This window comes from Uloborus diversus, chromosome 7 (assembly GCF_026930045.1).
Source record: "Uloborus diversus isolate 005 chromosome 7, Udiv.v.3.1, whole genome shotgun sequence".
In the NCBI taxonomy this organism is placed as follows: domain Eukaryota; kingdom Metazoa; phylum Arthropoda; class Arachnida; order Araneae; family Uloboridae; genus Uloborus; species Uloborus diversus.
The window spans coordinates 9807983-9826048 of record NC_072737.1 but is presented as its reverse complement, the minus strand read 5'-3'; the positions used below and the strand labels follow the sequence as shown (position 1 = coordinate 9826048).

The window sequence follows — 18066 nt, the reverse complement described above, 5'->3', positions numbered from 1 at the left end:
TAGTTGCCAAAGTAAATTGCTTATACCTGTTTCAGCATTAGCAGAGCTTTTTTTTAAGTATTTGAAAAAAAAAAAAGTCCTTTCACTCATGCAGCAACACAACAGTATTATTTTAATCCTTAACTTGCGTAAGAAAGTTTAAAAGCCTTTTCAATTAGCAATTGGGTTACATGCATTGGCACACCCAAGGGAGGGGTTCAAGGGATCCAACCTCCCCTCATCACCCTCGGTTAATTTATTACACCTCCCCTCCCCCAGCTCATCACCCTCGATTAATTTATTACTCTTTCCCTCCCCCATGTCCTTATTTAATGAAAACTTTTTATTCAGTAATTATTTTTTTCTAATTTTTTGCTTCAGACATTTGATATTATCAAGGGAGGATTTGGCGGGGCCCTGGGGTGTGATACAAGAATGGTGGACATTAAATCCTAGACCGCCCTTTGAAAAATTCCTATGTGTGCCACTGGTTCTTTGCAACCCAAAAACAAGTATCCCATAAACCCTAAAAAACAAGTCTATTTTGTGATGTGATTTTCAAAATTTTGTTTCTGCTCTAAAGGCAGGCATTCGCTCTGAATATTACTTCAAATTTAAAAAAAAACGGAAGCACTTACCGACTTTGGTATCAATGGGAAGTTTTAAAATTCTCATATTGTGCGATAAGTCAATAGTTGGGGCCACTCCTGAAAAATGAAAACTGATTAAATACAGATTTTTTTTTTAAATTTTTGTTTTCACTTTACAAAATCAGCTTCTTCAACAAAACTAGACTAAGAGTAATACCTGCAAACATTTCTTCGGTTTTTAACATTTTCAATACTTAAGATTTTGAAATTTATTTTCAATATCTACAAAGTTAACCAATTGAACACAAAAATAACGCGCAAACAATGTCGACGTTTATAATTTGAACATCTGTTTTTCTAAGTTCTATTATTGTCAGCTTCACTATTGCTTAGGGTGGTTCAAAAAAACTTTTTTTCAGCTAGAGCCCAGGAGACCCCCTATTTTTTTTTTACACTTAACAATAGTATTCTGCTGTAAAAGTTTTAGCTTCTTACTCAAATTTTAAGACATTGCCAAATGACCCCTCCAATTAACATGAGCCGTAGCATAGAAAATGCCAAAAATGTAGAAAACATTTAATTTCTCCTGCTGTTTTTTTTTTGTAAATGATTATTTTATTGCAATGCATATACATATTATTAGTGTATATTATAATATGTAGCCGATGTTTTTTTCAGTTCAATGTAACTTCCTCCCCGTACGTTGGAACTTTGGGGGAGGGTGTTGAGCACCCTCTTTCAGTTGAAATAGGAAGTTAAAATTCCTTCAGTATATATTAACCACGAGTGTAAAAATATTGAGGGGTGTCCTGGTATCTCGGAGAACCTTTTTTTTACATGTATTTTTGAACCACCCTACTACTGCTGTTAACAAAATCTTGCTATATTAAAATGTACATTATTATTATTATTATTATTATTACTATTATGTAGGCTGAGTTACAGAAAAGAGCGTCAGGATTATTCAAAACTAACTTTGGGTTTCTCAGATGCTTGTTAATGCCACAGTTCTCTTATAGACAATTTGAAAATGGTTCTCTAAATAGGCATGAAAAATATTGCTTATCCCAAACTTTTGGGAACGTCCTCTAAATAATATTTGAACAGGATTAATTTTTGCGCATGAACATAAAATTACTGTGTAGTCACGAAAGTTCGAGGTAATTGGGGCTCACACCAACTCGGATTATCCACAAAATGATTAGAGATTAAAACTCGGATTATCCCAAAATTCTTTAGAGATTAAAAAACTAAGACTACTGAAAACTGGGATTATACAAAAATACTTCTAGTTTAAAATTTTACGATGACGCAAGAGCGTAGTGAATTCTTCTCTTTTTTTGTAAAATGAAAAAAAAAAGGATTGTCTTTACGAAAAGCTTTCAAATTTTAATATTATTTTCCAGCTTAATTTCCTTAAACAAATTTGAATTAGTTTTTTTTTCTTTCATTATATGTGAAATTATTTTATGTTGTAAACTTGTAGGCAAACAAAATATGCAATTTTACTCTCAATGAATCATTTTAATGTTTTTTTTTTCTAGTTTTGAGTAATGCACGCTAACAATATAACAATGATTGTACACAAAAATAGTAAGTCATAGAAGGTTAAAATTTGTATATACTTGCTCCTACAGCGTCAAGCTACGGATTCTCTTTTTGATTGCAATATGATATTCCAAATGAGCGGATTATTTCTTTTTTTAGGCAAACCAAGGATAATTTTATGTTATTTTTCGTATCATTGTTATCTAAGGGGGATCTCTGAATGCCCTTCAAGAAGTCAACGAATATATCGTCCCACTTGGCGAAAGCTGTTGACACCTCTCAATACCTTCTTATTTCTTTACTGTATGCTGTTACGGAAGTTATAAAAAGTTGAGTAAGATTGTGCTTAAATCCTGATTTTTAAACATTTTTCCAAAATTTTGATTTTGGACGTAATGCTTTTTACCTTTAAGGAACAGATTTATATTATGATTCATTTCTCTTACTAGTATTTTTTCACGGTTCCGTCGATTAAGGAAGGCGATTGGGCTTTGCGATACGATACTGAGATTCCTCTGTTCCTTTGTGCGGAAAACAGTCATTTTATTTAGCGCCTAATAATTGCATTATACTTGAATATACTTGAATTGTGTATTAAAAGAACAATCCCATTAAATCTGAGGGAAAAAGACAGACTATATTTAAGTTGAAAATAGTAATTAAATTAAATTTATATCTCACGTCGGCTATTTTTTTTTTCACCCCTTTTAAGTCTCACACATTCTATGGAAAAAAAGAATAGTGTACAGCTTTTGTCAAAATAAAAGCCCATTGAATAAAAAGTTCTTATAAATCCTGTTTTATTTAATACAGGATTTATAAGAACCATAAAAGCCGGTTGAATGAATAGGTGCTAATAAATCTTGTTTTTTTTAATACAAACGATATGATTTTCAGCACTAAGAGTAAACTTGAAGTGAGATAGTTTAAGACAAGCTTTGCAAAAGTAACAAAGTCGGAACGATATGGTAATTCTTTCGTGTAAAAAGAGCAATTTTAGGCTACAAGGTTCTAAAAAAATTTCGTGAACAAGGTTGAAAATTTAATGTTATGTTCATAAATTTATTCAAAGCAACAACTATTCTTCAAAATAAATCCCGACTTTTATCAATCGCTTGGTGCCTTCGATCTGCAAGTCTCCGGATCTGGTAAAAGTACAATTCAAATGGCTACGAAATAAAGCAACTCTTGACACGCTTCAACTTTTTCTGGTGACTCGAACCCGCTTTTTTTCAGAAATTGAGCAATGAGTGGAAAAAATCGTAATCGAATGGTGCATAATCAAGACAGTGCCTTCGATTTTTTGATTCCAACAGCAGAATGTCTAATTGTTAATCCTTTCTTTCAACATCGATGCAACAGCACCCGAATCTCCAGCTGAGTGACCTCGTAACCATTATCAGACATCTTGCCAACAAAAATAATCCCAAAGAGATTGGAAAAAATTGAACTTTCAAGTTTGTCTGAAACTTTTTACAACCTAAAAGTTTTAGTCCCAAAATTCAAATTGGAACTCTTCGGAACTTTATATTTCGAGCCCCACTATGTGTCTTATGTAAATTTCTGCCCTATAGCCCTATGTAAATTTCTGAGTTTCAGAAGCTTCCGTATCAAATTCGGCAACGATCTGCCGTAAGATGTTTATTTGTTTGGTGAACATATGGGCAAACACTCAGACAAATCCAAAAGATTTGCATTCATTTATACATATGCATAGATTTGTAATGTAGGTAAAACTTTGTGAATAAAACTTTCCAAGGCAAAGAGCCCTTTGTCCCAGCCTTACCTGTAGCGGCGTTGACGAAGGCCATGAGTATCAGGCACAGGCTCAGGATCATATTCAGGCTTCCCGCCGCCGACGAGGCCTCATTCTCCGGCTGCGGAGACACTCCTCAGTGCCACAGGAATATCAACTGGAAAATGATAATAAATCAGTTCATGATTTGCACTTAACATGCAGCATCGCAGAAAAACAATTCATGATTCACACTTGAAATGTTGATTAGTAGAACCCAAGAAAAACTCTTCATTATTCGCACTGAAAAAGTTAACATTTAGCAACCAGGAAAAATAATTCAATATTTAAACTTAAAAAATTGATGCGCAGCATCCTGGAAAAACAATTAATGTTCCGCACTTAAAAAATCGATATGCAGCATTCTAGTAATACACATTATGCAAAATAATGTCAGGGATGTCATTGAAAAAAAAAACACAAAGAAAAAAAAAAGATTTTTTTTCTAGTGCTACATTTGTTTGTTTATTATTTTCTGGATTTGCTTACGTTTAATCTAAAAACTGAGCAATAAAGAAGATTGCTTATTGATCTCACTTCGACCTCAGCTTTAGGTAACCGATTTCAGTGGCTTTTTCTTTTGTTTGCTCCCAACAGTCACGTGAACCTATTTACTAAATATGTACTCCAAAATTAGCCACATAACAATGATTGTTACGTCAAAGTCCATCGGAAACGCAGCCCTATTTTTTGAAAAAAAATCCATTAAGAACTTGAATGATTTTGCAAAATTAACCAACTGATTTAGATACGAGAAATATACGCTATATCTACTGTACCATTGAGGCAAAAAGGTAAACTTTCTTATTTAATGTATTTTCGCTATAAAACCATCGAATTATATATGATAACACAAACAATTTACTACATTTCAATTTATCAATGCTTCCGAAAGTTGCAATGAAATGCTTCCATTTGTTCTGCAATTTTGTTTAAGTGAAATTACTCATTTGTAACAAAAGTACCATTTTAATTAAAAGTAATAAAATCTCGTCTCTTTCTTTTTCCAAAAGTACAAATCACGCGAAGAGAAAGCTTATGCTATATTAACGTAATAAACTGATGCGAAAAGTATATGAAGGCTTATTTGGTAATCCCTGAACTGATAATAGTATTCAATCCGAATTTGAAGAAAAATATAAAAAGGGTATGCACACAAAGTGTTAAGTTTTAGGAATACGGAAACGGAATAGTTAGATAATTGCAGTTCTTGATTTGAAAAACTTTATTTTTTTTTAGAAATGAGATTGAAAAGTTTTATTTATTTATTTGTCCTTTTGCTTTTGCACATGGACACAAAAAAATAAGATTAAAAGTTCTAAGCGTCAGATTACCATAATTGTGAAATGCTTTCTTCGTAACTTATTGACTTGTACAACAAGTACTGTTGGTGTACTACTTGTTGACAAGTACTGTTATCACTCCTACATAATATTTTGTGTGTCTTGCTTCTGCATGACGTTGTGCTACCAATACCATTTTGTTTTCAGAAAAAAGTTTCCTAATCCTTGAATTGCAGTTTCTTTTCAGTCAAGATTGCCAAAGCAGAGTAATTAGTATTCTTAGTTTCAAGAGGGGGGATTCATGTAGAAACGTGTTATTTATGCTCAAGTCATTTTTTATTTGTGAAAACTAGTTGGCCCCTGCCAAGCATTCGCACTCCACAACGGTAATTCGAAATTCTGATTTTTGTTAATGATATTTTTTCGAAAAATAGTCAAAATGTAAATAATTTAATTTTTTAATCAATGGTGGTGAAAAAGCACTTCAAAATGATGCCGTTTTTTGGTAGTTTTATCATGTATTACGGAAACACTCACAAAAAAACACTTAATTAACATTATTTGTGATATGGCGATTTAACATGTTTAAAGAAACATTTTCTTCTCTGATTTTAATGCAATAATACAACCTGCAATTCGTGTACTGTAGATCAGAGGTTCTCAAACTTTTCTTATTTATAACTCCATCGAAGAATTAACGTTTTAACTTCCTTTTACAAAAAAGGAAGTATTGTATTCGCGAAAAAATTTTCACTCGAAAATCGGCCTTAATTTCCATTTTGCTCACCCCCGAATGAATGTTGAGTTTATTTTTCAACCCGACCACACGTGGATATATGCTTAGGAACGTACAGACACCCGAAATATCCATTTTGACAATTCCCAAGTTAATTACAACGAGTTTTCTCGTGACGTCTGTATTTACGTATGCATGTGCGTATGTGTGTATGTATGTCGCATAACTCAAGAACGGAATGTCCTAGAAAGTTGAAACTTGATACTCAGACTCCTAGTGGGGTCTAATTGTGCACCTTCCTTTTTGGTTGCATTCGGATGCACCAAAGGGGGTCTTTTACACCTTTTTTGGGGGAAATCATTGTTAATTTTGATGTAAGCTCAAGTGGTGTTATAATTTGGCGGACACTTGGCGATATATCGCTAGTCTTTTGGTCGCCAAGTTTAGTCGCCAACTTGACGAAAAATTTGGCGATTTAAAAAAAAATTTTTTTTTTTTTAATCTGGTTTTAATTTGGCCACTGTTGGTGATATTTAGAGAGTAAACTATTGAATCATATTCAAACTGCCAATAATGAGAAAATGACATTAAATTGGAGTAAAAGGAAGTCATGTGACGCACACATCAGCTCGTTTCAAAGCATCCTAGACTATGTCTCTTTCTATATATATTGAAATCGTGGACCCTTCGTGGCACCTTTCGCTTCTTCCAACGACACCTTAGAGTGTCGTTGGTACATGGATCGACAATTTATTAAATCTTTCGTTCTTTAAGAGCTTCACAAAAAACAAATGAGAGGGCATACCAAAACTTTGAGCATACCCAAAAGCTTTGCATACCCAAAAACTTTGAGCATACCCAAAATAATGCTCAGGCGGATATCAGATATTTATATTATTTTACAAATGAAATTGTTTAATTTTTTCTGCTGAATGAAGTTTCCTAGCGTAAATATTCTTTCTTTATGACGCTTTTATTTTTGAGAATCTCTTGAGTGTGAGTCTCATTTTCTTAATAATTGTTCTTATTTCTTATTTATTTATCAACTAGTGGTACCTGCACGGCTTTGCCCGTAATAGAAAAATTAAAAGCTCTTTTGGTTCGCCTGTATATTAACAAATGATGTTATGGTGAACTTTCTCGCCAATTGGCTTGTACCCATGTAACAATTCCACGTTATGATAATTTCGTTTCTCGCCAGTTGGCTTGTGCCCATGTTACGGTTCCACGTTATGATAATTTCGTGATTTACTCGTCCATCTTATGATAGTTTTGTTCTTAAAATTGGAATAGAAAAAGAACCACATCGAATTTTCGAAAAATCGCTTCGAGGTGCACACCCCCATGCTACAAAGTAACTTTGTGCTAAATTTCATAAAAATCAGCGGAATGCTCTAGGCGCTATGCGCGTCACAGAGATCCTGATTGACAGAGATCCTCACAGAGATCCTGACAGAGAAAATTTCAGCTTTATTATTAGTAAAGAAGATGACAATTCACAATTCGGAATAGTCTAGTGTTGCATATTATGTGAAATAGAACTCATTAGGCTTTCCTTACGATTAAAAACTGTAATTAGGTACTGTCGTAAAAAGTTTCTCACTAGAATTAGACCCCTGGCGTACAGAATAGATTGACTAGAACATTTTTTTTTCTTCGATAAATATAACCATGAATGAAACTTATTTGCTTATATTATTTTTTCAATTTGACCTACCTTTAACATTTGAGTTTCTAAATCATTAAAAATAGAACTAGAAAGAACTGCAAGAACATGCAATAACCAGAAGATAGTTCCCTTAAAACTAGGTTTACTCAGTTCCCGATGTACTTCCTGTTTTTCATGAAAAATATTTATTACAAAAATGTGATATTCCTACCAAGTTACAATCTTACAGATATTTTGCTACTGTAAATTTCATTGATTAACAAATTCACTTCAACGCAGAAAATATCCACAGAGGCAATCATTTTGTCTTCATCTCTTTTGTTATACATTCAGGCGATTGGGTAAAGTTGTCCCGGAAGTCAATCTGTACTAGTACACTAGGAAGTGAAACACGCCTCCTACATTATTTACGCCGACTAAAAAAATCTACTGCTAAAGTAACCCAAAATACTATTGTTAACGAGGAAGAAATATCTCGTAATGCCTTTGCTCTCTCACCGTTTCGATAATGATGCGGTCATTTCATCGAGAGTGACGTTTCGAGCGAAAGTGACGTAATGACAGTCGATGATGTCGTCAGGAGCAGTGGTCCAATGGAAACATCGTTAATTGGATCGTCAACACTGAAAAGAGGTTACGTCGTTGTTTTGTTTTCCCACCTATAAATTTTGATGTTTTGTTTTGTGGTTGTTTTATAGAGTGGAATGCAGTGCAAAATTCTGAAAATAGCTGTCATGAAAATGATTGAGATTCGGAGACATGTTCTTTAAATTAGAATTTTATGGTTTATCAAAATTTGAGCTTTTGTTTTTCTTTTTTTCAAATTTTAATGACGAGACTTGAAAGTGGCGTTAAGGATGAGTGTGTATCAAGTTGAGGCCACAGCTAATGATATTTTAGGGGGGTCCTCGGAAGTTTTTCAAAAATATTCTCGTTCTAGTAATATTATATTAGTGATTATGTACCTCCTGTTTTTATATCGCAGTTACATAACTTTTATTTAAATAGAAATGAAGCATAGCCACGGTAATTCCGTCAACAAGATGAAAAATCGGATATTTTTTTAATATGAGGCGTAAAATGTTTTGGAGAAATTTTGGGGCCAAAGAGGAAGTTTCTTTAAAGGAAACTAATTTGTTTAACAATTGAAAAAAAAATCTAGTGATCGATATTACAATGGAAGTAAGAAACACTGAATTTTGAAACGCACGGAATTTTATCTATTTGCAAATATTACAAATTACAGTCATAAAAGAATGAAATCTCTCAGAACGCATGCAAAATCAGAAATTTGAATAAATGTTCTTTAAATGTACAACACTATTTACACTCATATTTTCTTAACAATTTTATAATAACAAACTAGTAACAAAAAAAAAAAAAAAAAAACCTGTACTGAAATTTTGATTCGTCAGAATTTCTTTCAAAATTCTGAGCATTAATAATCTGCAAAAGCATTAATATGACGATGGTAGCGAAAGCTAAATAATTTTAATACCATTGAGATTTTTAGGTTTTCATGGAAGTAAATACTTTAATTTTCTGCTGTGATATCAAAATATAAATTTTCGCTTTAAAAGTTTTAGAATTTTCTTTTAAATAACTATTGTGTTAAAAATTTTAAAAACACAATACTATTATAAATCTTTTTTTTTTTGCTTAGAAATGAATAATTTAAAGATAAAATGTGATAGATATCAATGCAGTAAAAATATGGAAATGAGTTTGGTTTTTTTCAAAATACTTTTCACTAATTATCTAAGCCAAAATCTAGGTGAGGTGCAATTATTTAGGATGGCTTTGAGCCCCTTCAACTGCTTCTCTCACTTGGCAATGTTATGAAACAAGTTTTCCACGCACGTTATACAAGAAAAGATTCGCAACATTGTGCAAAGCTGATTGCATCATTCAATACTTCTTATTCTAAAGCTTTTTTTTTTTTTTGCGAGCATTCCAAAACTTCCTTAATATTTCATCAAATTTCGTAAGTAAGGGAGTATTTCAAAGATTGTTTTACCGCCATCGGCGAAAAATGAACAAACAACTCGCGCCTTGGTTATTTTCCAGAAAAAAAAAAAAAAAAAACACACACACACACACACACACACACACACATATAAAAACGGATTTTTAGTTCCTGCTGGCAATGCTTTTCGCGAGTCAGCTAGTTATTCATTGCTCAAGTGACTCTGGAAACCAGTTTTGTAGTTGTTGCAATTTCGTTTTCTGTTTTGCAATATTCTGTGCAGTATTATAAATGATAGAAAACTTGTGACGTTATGAAGTACAATAGGTGCATTTTTAAACGTTTACAAACATTATTTTTCCACTTTTAGGAGTATTACCCCCGTTTTATACCAACAAATAAAATTAGATTTTTAAGTTCAAAAACAGTTCAAAAGAGAAAAACTGTGGTTCAAAGTTACTTTGAATGACTCTAATAAGTTTGTCACATGCTCATTAAAGTTTAGGAGTTTTATAAGGAATACAATTAGATTATTTGAACAGTTTCAGACGGAGAATTTATGGCTCAAAGTTACCTTAAATAACTCTCATTAGTTTAGTATACAATCATAAAAATTTGACAGTGTTATAAGGAATAAAATTAGATTGTTTCAATGTATATGGGACAGTTTTAAATAGGAAACATGAGGCTCAAAGTTATATTGAGTAACTCTAATTTGTTTATCATATGATCATTGAAATTTATAGAGGATGAAATTAGATTTTAAAAATACGAGTGGACCCCAGTTTCAAAGAGAGAAATTTTCGCTCAAAATTACCTTGAATGACCTTAATTAGTTTATCACATATTCTTTTAACTTTTAGAGAATACGTGTTAAAATTGCAAAAAAGAAAGCAAAATTACAGCGCATTTGTTACACAAACCAATACTGCTGTACTAAAAAAGTGTACTAGATTCGTTTCTGACTAATTGTTTTTAAATTACTAAAATCAATGTTAGTGAAACAAAGATTTCTAACGATTGCATAATACATACACGGGTTTCGGGGTTAAAATAAGCCCCATATTCGATGCAAATGACATAATCTTACGAAAGGGATCTTACAAAGGAACATCCGCTAAAATTTTCGTTCGTTTTTATAATTTTGTAAACGTTTTCGCAACCATAAACCTAAACCAATTGCATTGATAAAAAAAAGTTTCTTTAAAGCAAACCACGGAATACACGCATGTAACTATTTGCATTTTTTCTGCTGCAGTAATGTTGAAGCTGCTTTTTATCTCTAGTACGAACTATTTCTTGATCTTACTGGCCTAAACAAGCATGAGATTTGAGACAGCAAAAGACAAATGCTGTCAATTTAATTTTTTTTTTTTTAAATATTGTAGGTATAATTTATTCGCTTTACAAAGATTGCTTGTGCTTTTTTACTAATGCAATTACCGTAAAATAGTGTTTTGTGCAACATTTTTTTTTTTCCAGATTGGCAAACTGAAAACGTTTTTTTACATTGTTCTTATCATTTGGCCAGATAATTAGACAGATAGATTTGAGACTACTCAACGGATACTGAATGGATTTGGTTCAAATTTTTGGATTGCTTTTAAGAAAACTGAGAGAAAATTCTTTGCATTCAGTAAATGTTAAAGGCAATAAGTGAAAGAATTCTTAAATTTTGATTTAATGAGAATGTGTAAACCTAGACTTCTTTTAACTAATCAACCATAGTTAAATAAAACGCTTAAATGGCATTGGGTATTTTTCAAATATTAACAAATTGCTTTTCTATCACTTTTTAATTTTTTTTTTTTTTTTGGATGTTCCATCACTGAAAAAACTGGTCGATTTGAAATTATTAAATATAAATTTAGATTTCTATGGACCCTTGCGAACAAAAATAGTTCAAAATTAGAGCTAGGTTTTTAATAAAGGAAGAAAAATACTTTGTGCTCAGTAAATCTTCAAGATAAAAAGTGCATGTATACGTACTTTCTCATTATATCTTTCAATATAAACATCTTGAATTAAATAATTACAGAAAAATAAAATATTTTTATATTAAAGCGTATTTCTCCAAGACTGACAAATTGCCTATGAATCTCCCTTTCAGTTATTTTCTTACTATTCTTATCAATGAATGAAACTGATCGATTTAAAATTACGAAATACTAGAAATTTATTGATTCTGCTTCAAATAAATGGGTTAATAATCATTCCGTATCGACTGTCCTAGCCTCACGGCATTACGGTTTTCACTCACATGTTTATAATTTAAGCGGTCGTAGAAAAGTGTCGAGTTCACGGGCATTGCGTGTTAAAATGCGTGCAACTGAAAATCATTTGGAGAATCGATGTATGTAAGGGGGAAAGATTTTTCAATACCATCAGAGGCTAGCGTGTTGTTTTTCACCACCCCAAGGTCGTTCCACTCTAAGCCAGGCACTTACATTTGGACTTACTATAGAGATAGATTTGCTTTGGGTTGATGTCTGAAATTAGGGAGCAGAAAGAAGAGACTAATATCAGGTTATTTACTAGTGGGAAAATATAGAAATGAACATCAAAAAAAAAGTCAAATTAATTTAAATTTTGTCATCTTGTATTCAAATTATGTTTTTCGCAATCACGAGTGTGTATGTAGGCGTGTGTGTTTGTGTGTAGGGGGTTGTGTGTAGGGGGTATGTGTATGTGTGTAGGCATGAGTGTGTGGGTAGTTGTGTGCATGAGTTTTTGTGTGCGTGGGGGAGGGGTATGTATATGTGTGTAGGCATATGTGTTTGTGTCTGTGTGCAGGCATGAATGTGTGGGTAGTTTTGTGTATGTGTGTGTTTGTGTGTGTGTACGTGTAGGTGTCTGTATGTATGAGTGTGCGTGTATGTGTTTGCGTGTGGGTGTATGTGTTTGTGTGTGGGTGTGCATGTGTGTGTGTGTAGTTGTGTATGTATGCGCGTGGATGCAACCTGGAGACGGTTTTCGCTGTAGGAGCAGCATCGTGAGGAGCCGGTCGACGGTGATTCTGCAGAGGGTGGCGGGGGGAAAATAAAATCATAGGACATCAAAAAACAGTCAAATGAAAGCAAAAAGCAATCGTGATTGCTCAAAAAATCGTGAATCTCGGCCGTAGAGAAGAGGGGTAAGGGGGTGGGGGTTGAGCAGTTTATGTCCCCAGAGCTCCTTATTTTAAGAGTAGGTAACCCCATTGCCGATCCCGGTGAGGTCATGCTTATGCAGAAACGAACAGTTATGACTAAAAACTTTGCCCAGAGAAACGCCTAACTCCTATTTTAGATGCCTTTCATCCAAAATCAAGACACTATTTGAAGAAATAGTTCTAGAGTGTCTGACAAAGTGAAATAGCTGGGCAAAGTAAAATGGTGAAACATTTGTTCTGCAATTAGCGCCACCAATGTCGTAATATTTTAACTATGTAATAGCACATGTTGTCTTTTCCAGTCAGGAAAAAACTACTGCCGAAGATTAATATTTTTTTGCAGAAAACGTTTTTTTTTTTTTTTTTTTTCAAATTTGCCGGATAAAAATTGAAGTAAACTGTTCGAAAAAGATATGCTCTAAATTTCATTACTTTATTTTTATCCGTTCATGATTTATAAGAGTTTTGAATGCAAAAAATCGGGAAAAATTGCATTCAGGAGAAAAAGGCATTTAAAGTTTTAAAGTTAAGTATAATATTAGTTAAATGCATGCAACAAAAATAATTATATCTTTTGTTCTAATTAAGAACGAAAGAAGATTCAAACGTCCTTTTAAGCAGAAAAAAACGGAGAAATTTGATTTAAAAAATTGTAAAATTTGACGATTTTTGTATCACGGACCCCCTTAAGTAAGAAGAGATACCCATTTAGGTATATTTCTTTCCGTGAAAAGAATTGTAACCCCCTTATTACACAGTGGAAATGTTTTCCCCCCTGAAATTAGAAGATTGGTGTTTACTGGGGTTTGAAATAAACTTTTCGATTTCAAAATTAAGTTCAGACGAAATTAATTCGTAAACTTCATTAAAACTCTGATCTTTATCATCACTATTAGTCATTTTGGTTTTTGGCAACAATAAGGAAGCTTATCCCACCAAACTAACCCCAGGCCAGAGTTAGTAAATAAAAGTGCTTCAAGCGAAAGGAACGAGGGGAAAATTGCAATGGGTCAACAAATGATGTCACACTTTGAAGTTTTTCAAAATTATGAGTTTGTTGCAAAGGGGACGAAGATATAGTAACAAAAAATGGGACATCAAGCGTTTTTATAACAATATGTTAATGAAAAGTAGCATGACATTTGACAAAGGAAGAAATGGGTGAGGTGAAGAATGACACTCATAAAGGAGAGAGAGGGAGTCACAAAATTAAAAAAAAAGTGTGACTTCATTTACGATGAGCCCTTAAGCTTAGTTCCTCTATTTTAGCTCATGATTCCTTAGCTTAAAGATGAGGTCGTGGTGACCTGATCGGACTTGTGACCGGAGGGTTCCTGGTTTGATCCTTGCCGATCGAAGATCCACCATCTTCATTAAGGGTGACTGGGGGACGTTAAGTATGTTCGTGGTCACAAAGTCCTCCAAGTGAAACGATGCCTCTTGGGGTGCTGTGCTTGAAGTTATTCGATTTCAGGTCTGGTTCTAAATTATCGAAATGTCAATTGATGGTGCTGTCATCAATCATGTTGTCTGAGCTAAATCGGACTTTAACCTAGAAATCGGCACTCGATTAAACGGAAGCCGTACCCCTCTGCCTTAAAATCGAGTAGAATTGCTACTCGGGTTCGAGTTCACAAGTAGAAAGAGTAACAACAACAAAAGAAGTTTAAAGATAAAATGGGGAGCACATGGGTCAAAGCAAAAATTAGGTTACGTGGATTTCTCTGTAACACCCGAGAACATACAAAGAACTGGGTTATAAATTTGACGCGTCTGTGTATCTGTCTGTGATACTCCAGTGCATAATCGGATAGACCGATTTTGATTTTTTTTTTTTTTGTGTGTGTTTGTTCGAAAGGAGAGTTGATCGAGAGTGTTCTTAGCTAGGTTGCGTTTTCGGATGACATTAATTAACAAAGATACCAATTAAAAACCTCGAAAAGGTTTTTTACGATTTTTGCAGTGAAAATATATTTAAAAATTTAGTACCAAAATAAAGAATAATTTTTTTTTTTTTTTTTTTTTTTTTTTTGCGTTTGAAAGAATGCGTTTGAAACTTCCATGTTATACATAATTCGACTTATAACGTTGTTTTAAAGCAGATTTTAAATACGGCTAATTTTTGATTCACGCTATTGATAACCGAATTCATGGTTGGCTGACAATGAAAGAAAACGCAATGGCTTAAAATTTTTATCTGCTGCTAGTTTCTATTTGTTAACAAATAAAATACTTGTAATTAAGTTTTTATCGTGCAAGGATTTTAAATGGATTTTCAGTTTTCCCTCTTATTTCTGCATTTGCAACTCAGTGGGGGATTTTTAGTTTTTAATTTTAGTTACCTGTTAATACAAGAAAGGTAGAGCAATTATTCTTACGAAAATTGCATTTGTTTCTGGAAAAAATATTTCGAAAAGGCCCGACGGTATTTAAAAAAGAAATACTTGTTGAAAATGTGGTGGAACTACAGTTAAGGTTGAGATGTTCAAAAACCTTCACTTTGCTTGAAAAATGAAAATAATATAAGCATATCTGCTGCAAACTTTTTCTTATCTTATTAACCTGTTATTGATTCAAAATGCAACTTTTGTGACAGAAATGAAAAAAGAAAAAAAATCGACGACACTTTAACTCAAGTGCTGGTAAAATTATAATGACTCAACTATCGAAACACGTTAGATACAGAATCTTACACGATTAAAACTGAGCGTATGTACCATATCTCTGTATCTATCTATCTATCTATGTCCAAGTTACTTCTCCCGAACGCCAGTAAACTGATCATCGAGCCAGGTGTCGATGGATTCGTCATTTCCCCGTCTTTGTCTGCTTATTTAACATAATCCTCCGATAATGATTAGCGGAGATATCAGTTAAAAAACTATTAATTAAGATACTTAAATTTCGACATAAAATCCCAATTTTGTGAAGGCTTTTCTCCATTCAAATTATTACTCAATGCTTCATCTCAACTTTCCGCAACAATGCTTTTGTTAAAATGTATAGCGGTGAAGAAAATCATTGAGATAAAAGATCTGTTGCCATTTTTTGTCTCGAATATGATCAAATAAAATTCTGGCTTTTGTTTTGAGGCTTTCCTGTAATCGAGAGATTTAAAATGTTTCTTTTTTGGTTATTTTTGTGCAATTTGTCGCAAAATCTGTGTTTCAGTTCAGTTTTTTATTCAAGCATGATTGTTGAACACGACTCACTTGACGTAACTTTCTATTTCGAGGTGCATCGTGCAAAGTCGAGTGTCGCAGCTAGTATCTTCAATAAAAGATTCTTTTAAATTTTGTTGTTTTATTTTACTCCGCAAAATCTATCCAGTTACAATACGTGCTACGTATACAAACCAGGAAAAAAAAACACTTCGCATGTTTAGTTTATCTGAGCCTCAACAGACTTAGTTCACTTTTCTCTCAACCCAAATCAGTGATAATTGCTACTAAATTCCCAAACTATCCAGGGATCTGATTTCTGTACTGGATGACAAACGAGGAACCGAAGCATCAGAGCGATTCAACACAAAATCGCTTCCTCCTTCTACAAAGAGGTTGTCCACCTTTTGACCTACTGGACACACCCAGCCTGCCTATCGATCCGGCAGCACCCCCCCCCCCCCCCATCCTCCGACCGGAAGCACCGGACTTTTTTCCTCCCCCCGATCCGAAGGTGCTTATGGTGTAACCGTGTTATGTAGTTTGGAGACTGTCACATTTTTGATAATATGTATGTAAAAGATAACTAAAGTATCGATAAATATGTTAATTCTGAAAATTAACTTGAAACTCAAGCAGCGCAATGAATTTACTAAACTTCAACAGACACTGACTTTGCAGAATTAGCTAAATCTGCACGGTAAGAATTCTGTTCTGTATGAGGACTAATTTATCAAAAGGGAACATATCCGTTTTCCAAAAATGTTCAGGAGGTGAGAAGAACGAATTAGGGTAAGAGCAAAATAGTTTTATCAACTTCTCTGAATACAGAATTAAGCACAAAATCACAGAAAATCACGGCCCAGAGTAAGAAATGTTTGTGTAAAAAAAAGGAGATATCGCCATATTAATTTTGGATATGTGCCCTTTTGAACGAAAACCTGAATGTTAGAAATTCCAATTTCCAAAAAACTCTAATATTTCACCTTCTCAAATTCTCTTACCGAAGTACATGAACCTAAAAGTAGTGGATTAAAATTTAAGGATTTTGTACATGTGTTTCTTTGGATCCAAAAGGGTTCGTACTACAGATTCTTTCAGGATATGTCCCCTATTGTTCAAAATAAAACGTGCAGAGGACGGATCGGTTACCTTTTGCTCAAAAAGTCACACTTTACCCTTAAATAAAAGAGAGTTTTCCACGTTTGAGCTACTTGAGAGTAAGTGATTTGATAAAGGTCATCTGAAAGATTTAAAAAATGTCGTAAAATGAATTTTTCTAGAAAGTGGATATGCTTTCTTTTGATAAATTACTCCTTATGTGTAAGAAACTGTTCTTTAAGAATTCACATAAAAGTAAGTAACTGCAAGCAATGCTTAACGTACTTGATTTAGTCGGGTAACTCTATTAAAAGATGCGCAGATATGGTAGTTCCTGTATCTCAGAGCTAGACAAACGTAAGGCACATAATCACTACTTTACAGGAGAGTGGAAAAACGGTCGCTTGGGCAATACAAAAGGTTGGACACGATCTCTTTTAACACTGGTAAATTAGTATAAAGAATTGTTTCTTAGGATTACGTTGATATGAATTTGATGCGGATTAGGACTGCACTAATAAATGGAAAATTGCATTTTTCGGATATAAGTTAGTCTTGCTCTGAGGTAGAGATTTTTAACATCTGTTTCCTTACAAAAGTTGCAATTAAATAATTTACGAAAATTAACAACCAAAGAGAATTCCAAACCATTCTTTAAATGGCGAGTTCAATACATTGTTGTGGATGTGACACTTTTATCCGGGAATTTTAAACTTCGGCTTTTAATTTGTATATATTAGAGAATACAAGTAACTATTTATAAAATATCCAAACATATTTTGAAATTATCAATAATTTATGCATGTTACGAATGTGAAGTCATACAACAAAACTTTAACTTTATGATCATTATTTTACCACATTTTTTTTCCTGTGATAAAATTTATGCTGGCAAAATCTTATCTATTTGCCTAAATTCAGCATTTTAAAGACCAATTTCATCAAATAATATGTGGGTCATTCTTCAAAAAGTGTAACTTTTCCGTCACATGCCTTTTACAGTAAAAACTTTAAGGAACAATTCATTTAACAATGCTTTTCAGTTTCGTAAAAAATATATTAAGTTAAACCTGCCAACATTTTTTAT

At 33.2% G+C, this 18066-nt stretch overlaps 1 protein-coding gene across 1 annotated transcript in view; it reads right to left on the bottom strand.

Moving 5' to 3' along the window:
- LOC129226228 (cadherin-86C-like) overlaps positions 1 to 3995 on the bottom strand; it is a 67922-nt gene extending 63927 nt beyond the window's left edge. The window contains 2 exon segments of the mRNA XM_054860827.1: positions 618 to 686; positions 3904 to 3995. Of these exon segments, the coding sequence (XP_054716802.1) occupies positions 618 to 686; positions 3904 to 3955 (121 nt within the window). The 5' untranslated portion in view covers positions 3956 to 3995.
- Positions 3996 to 18066: the final 14071 nt, after the last annotated feature.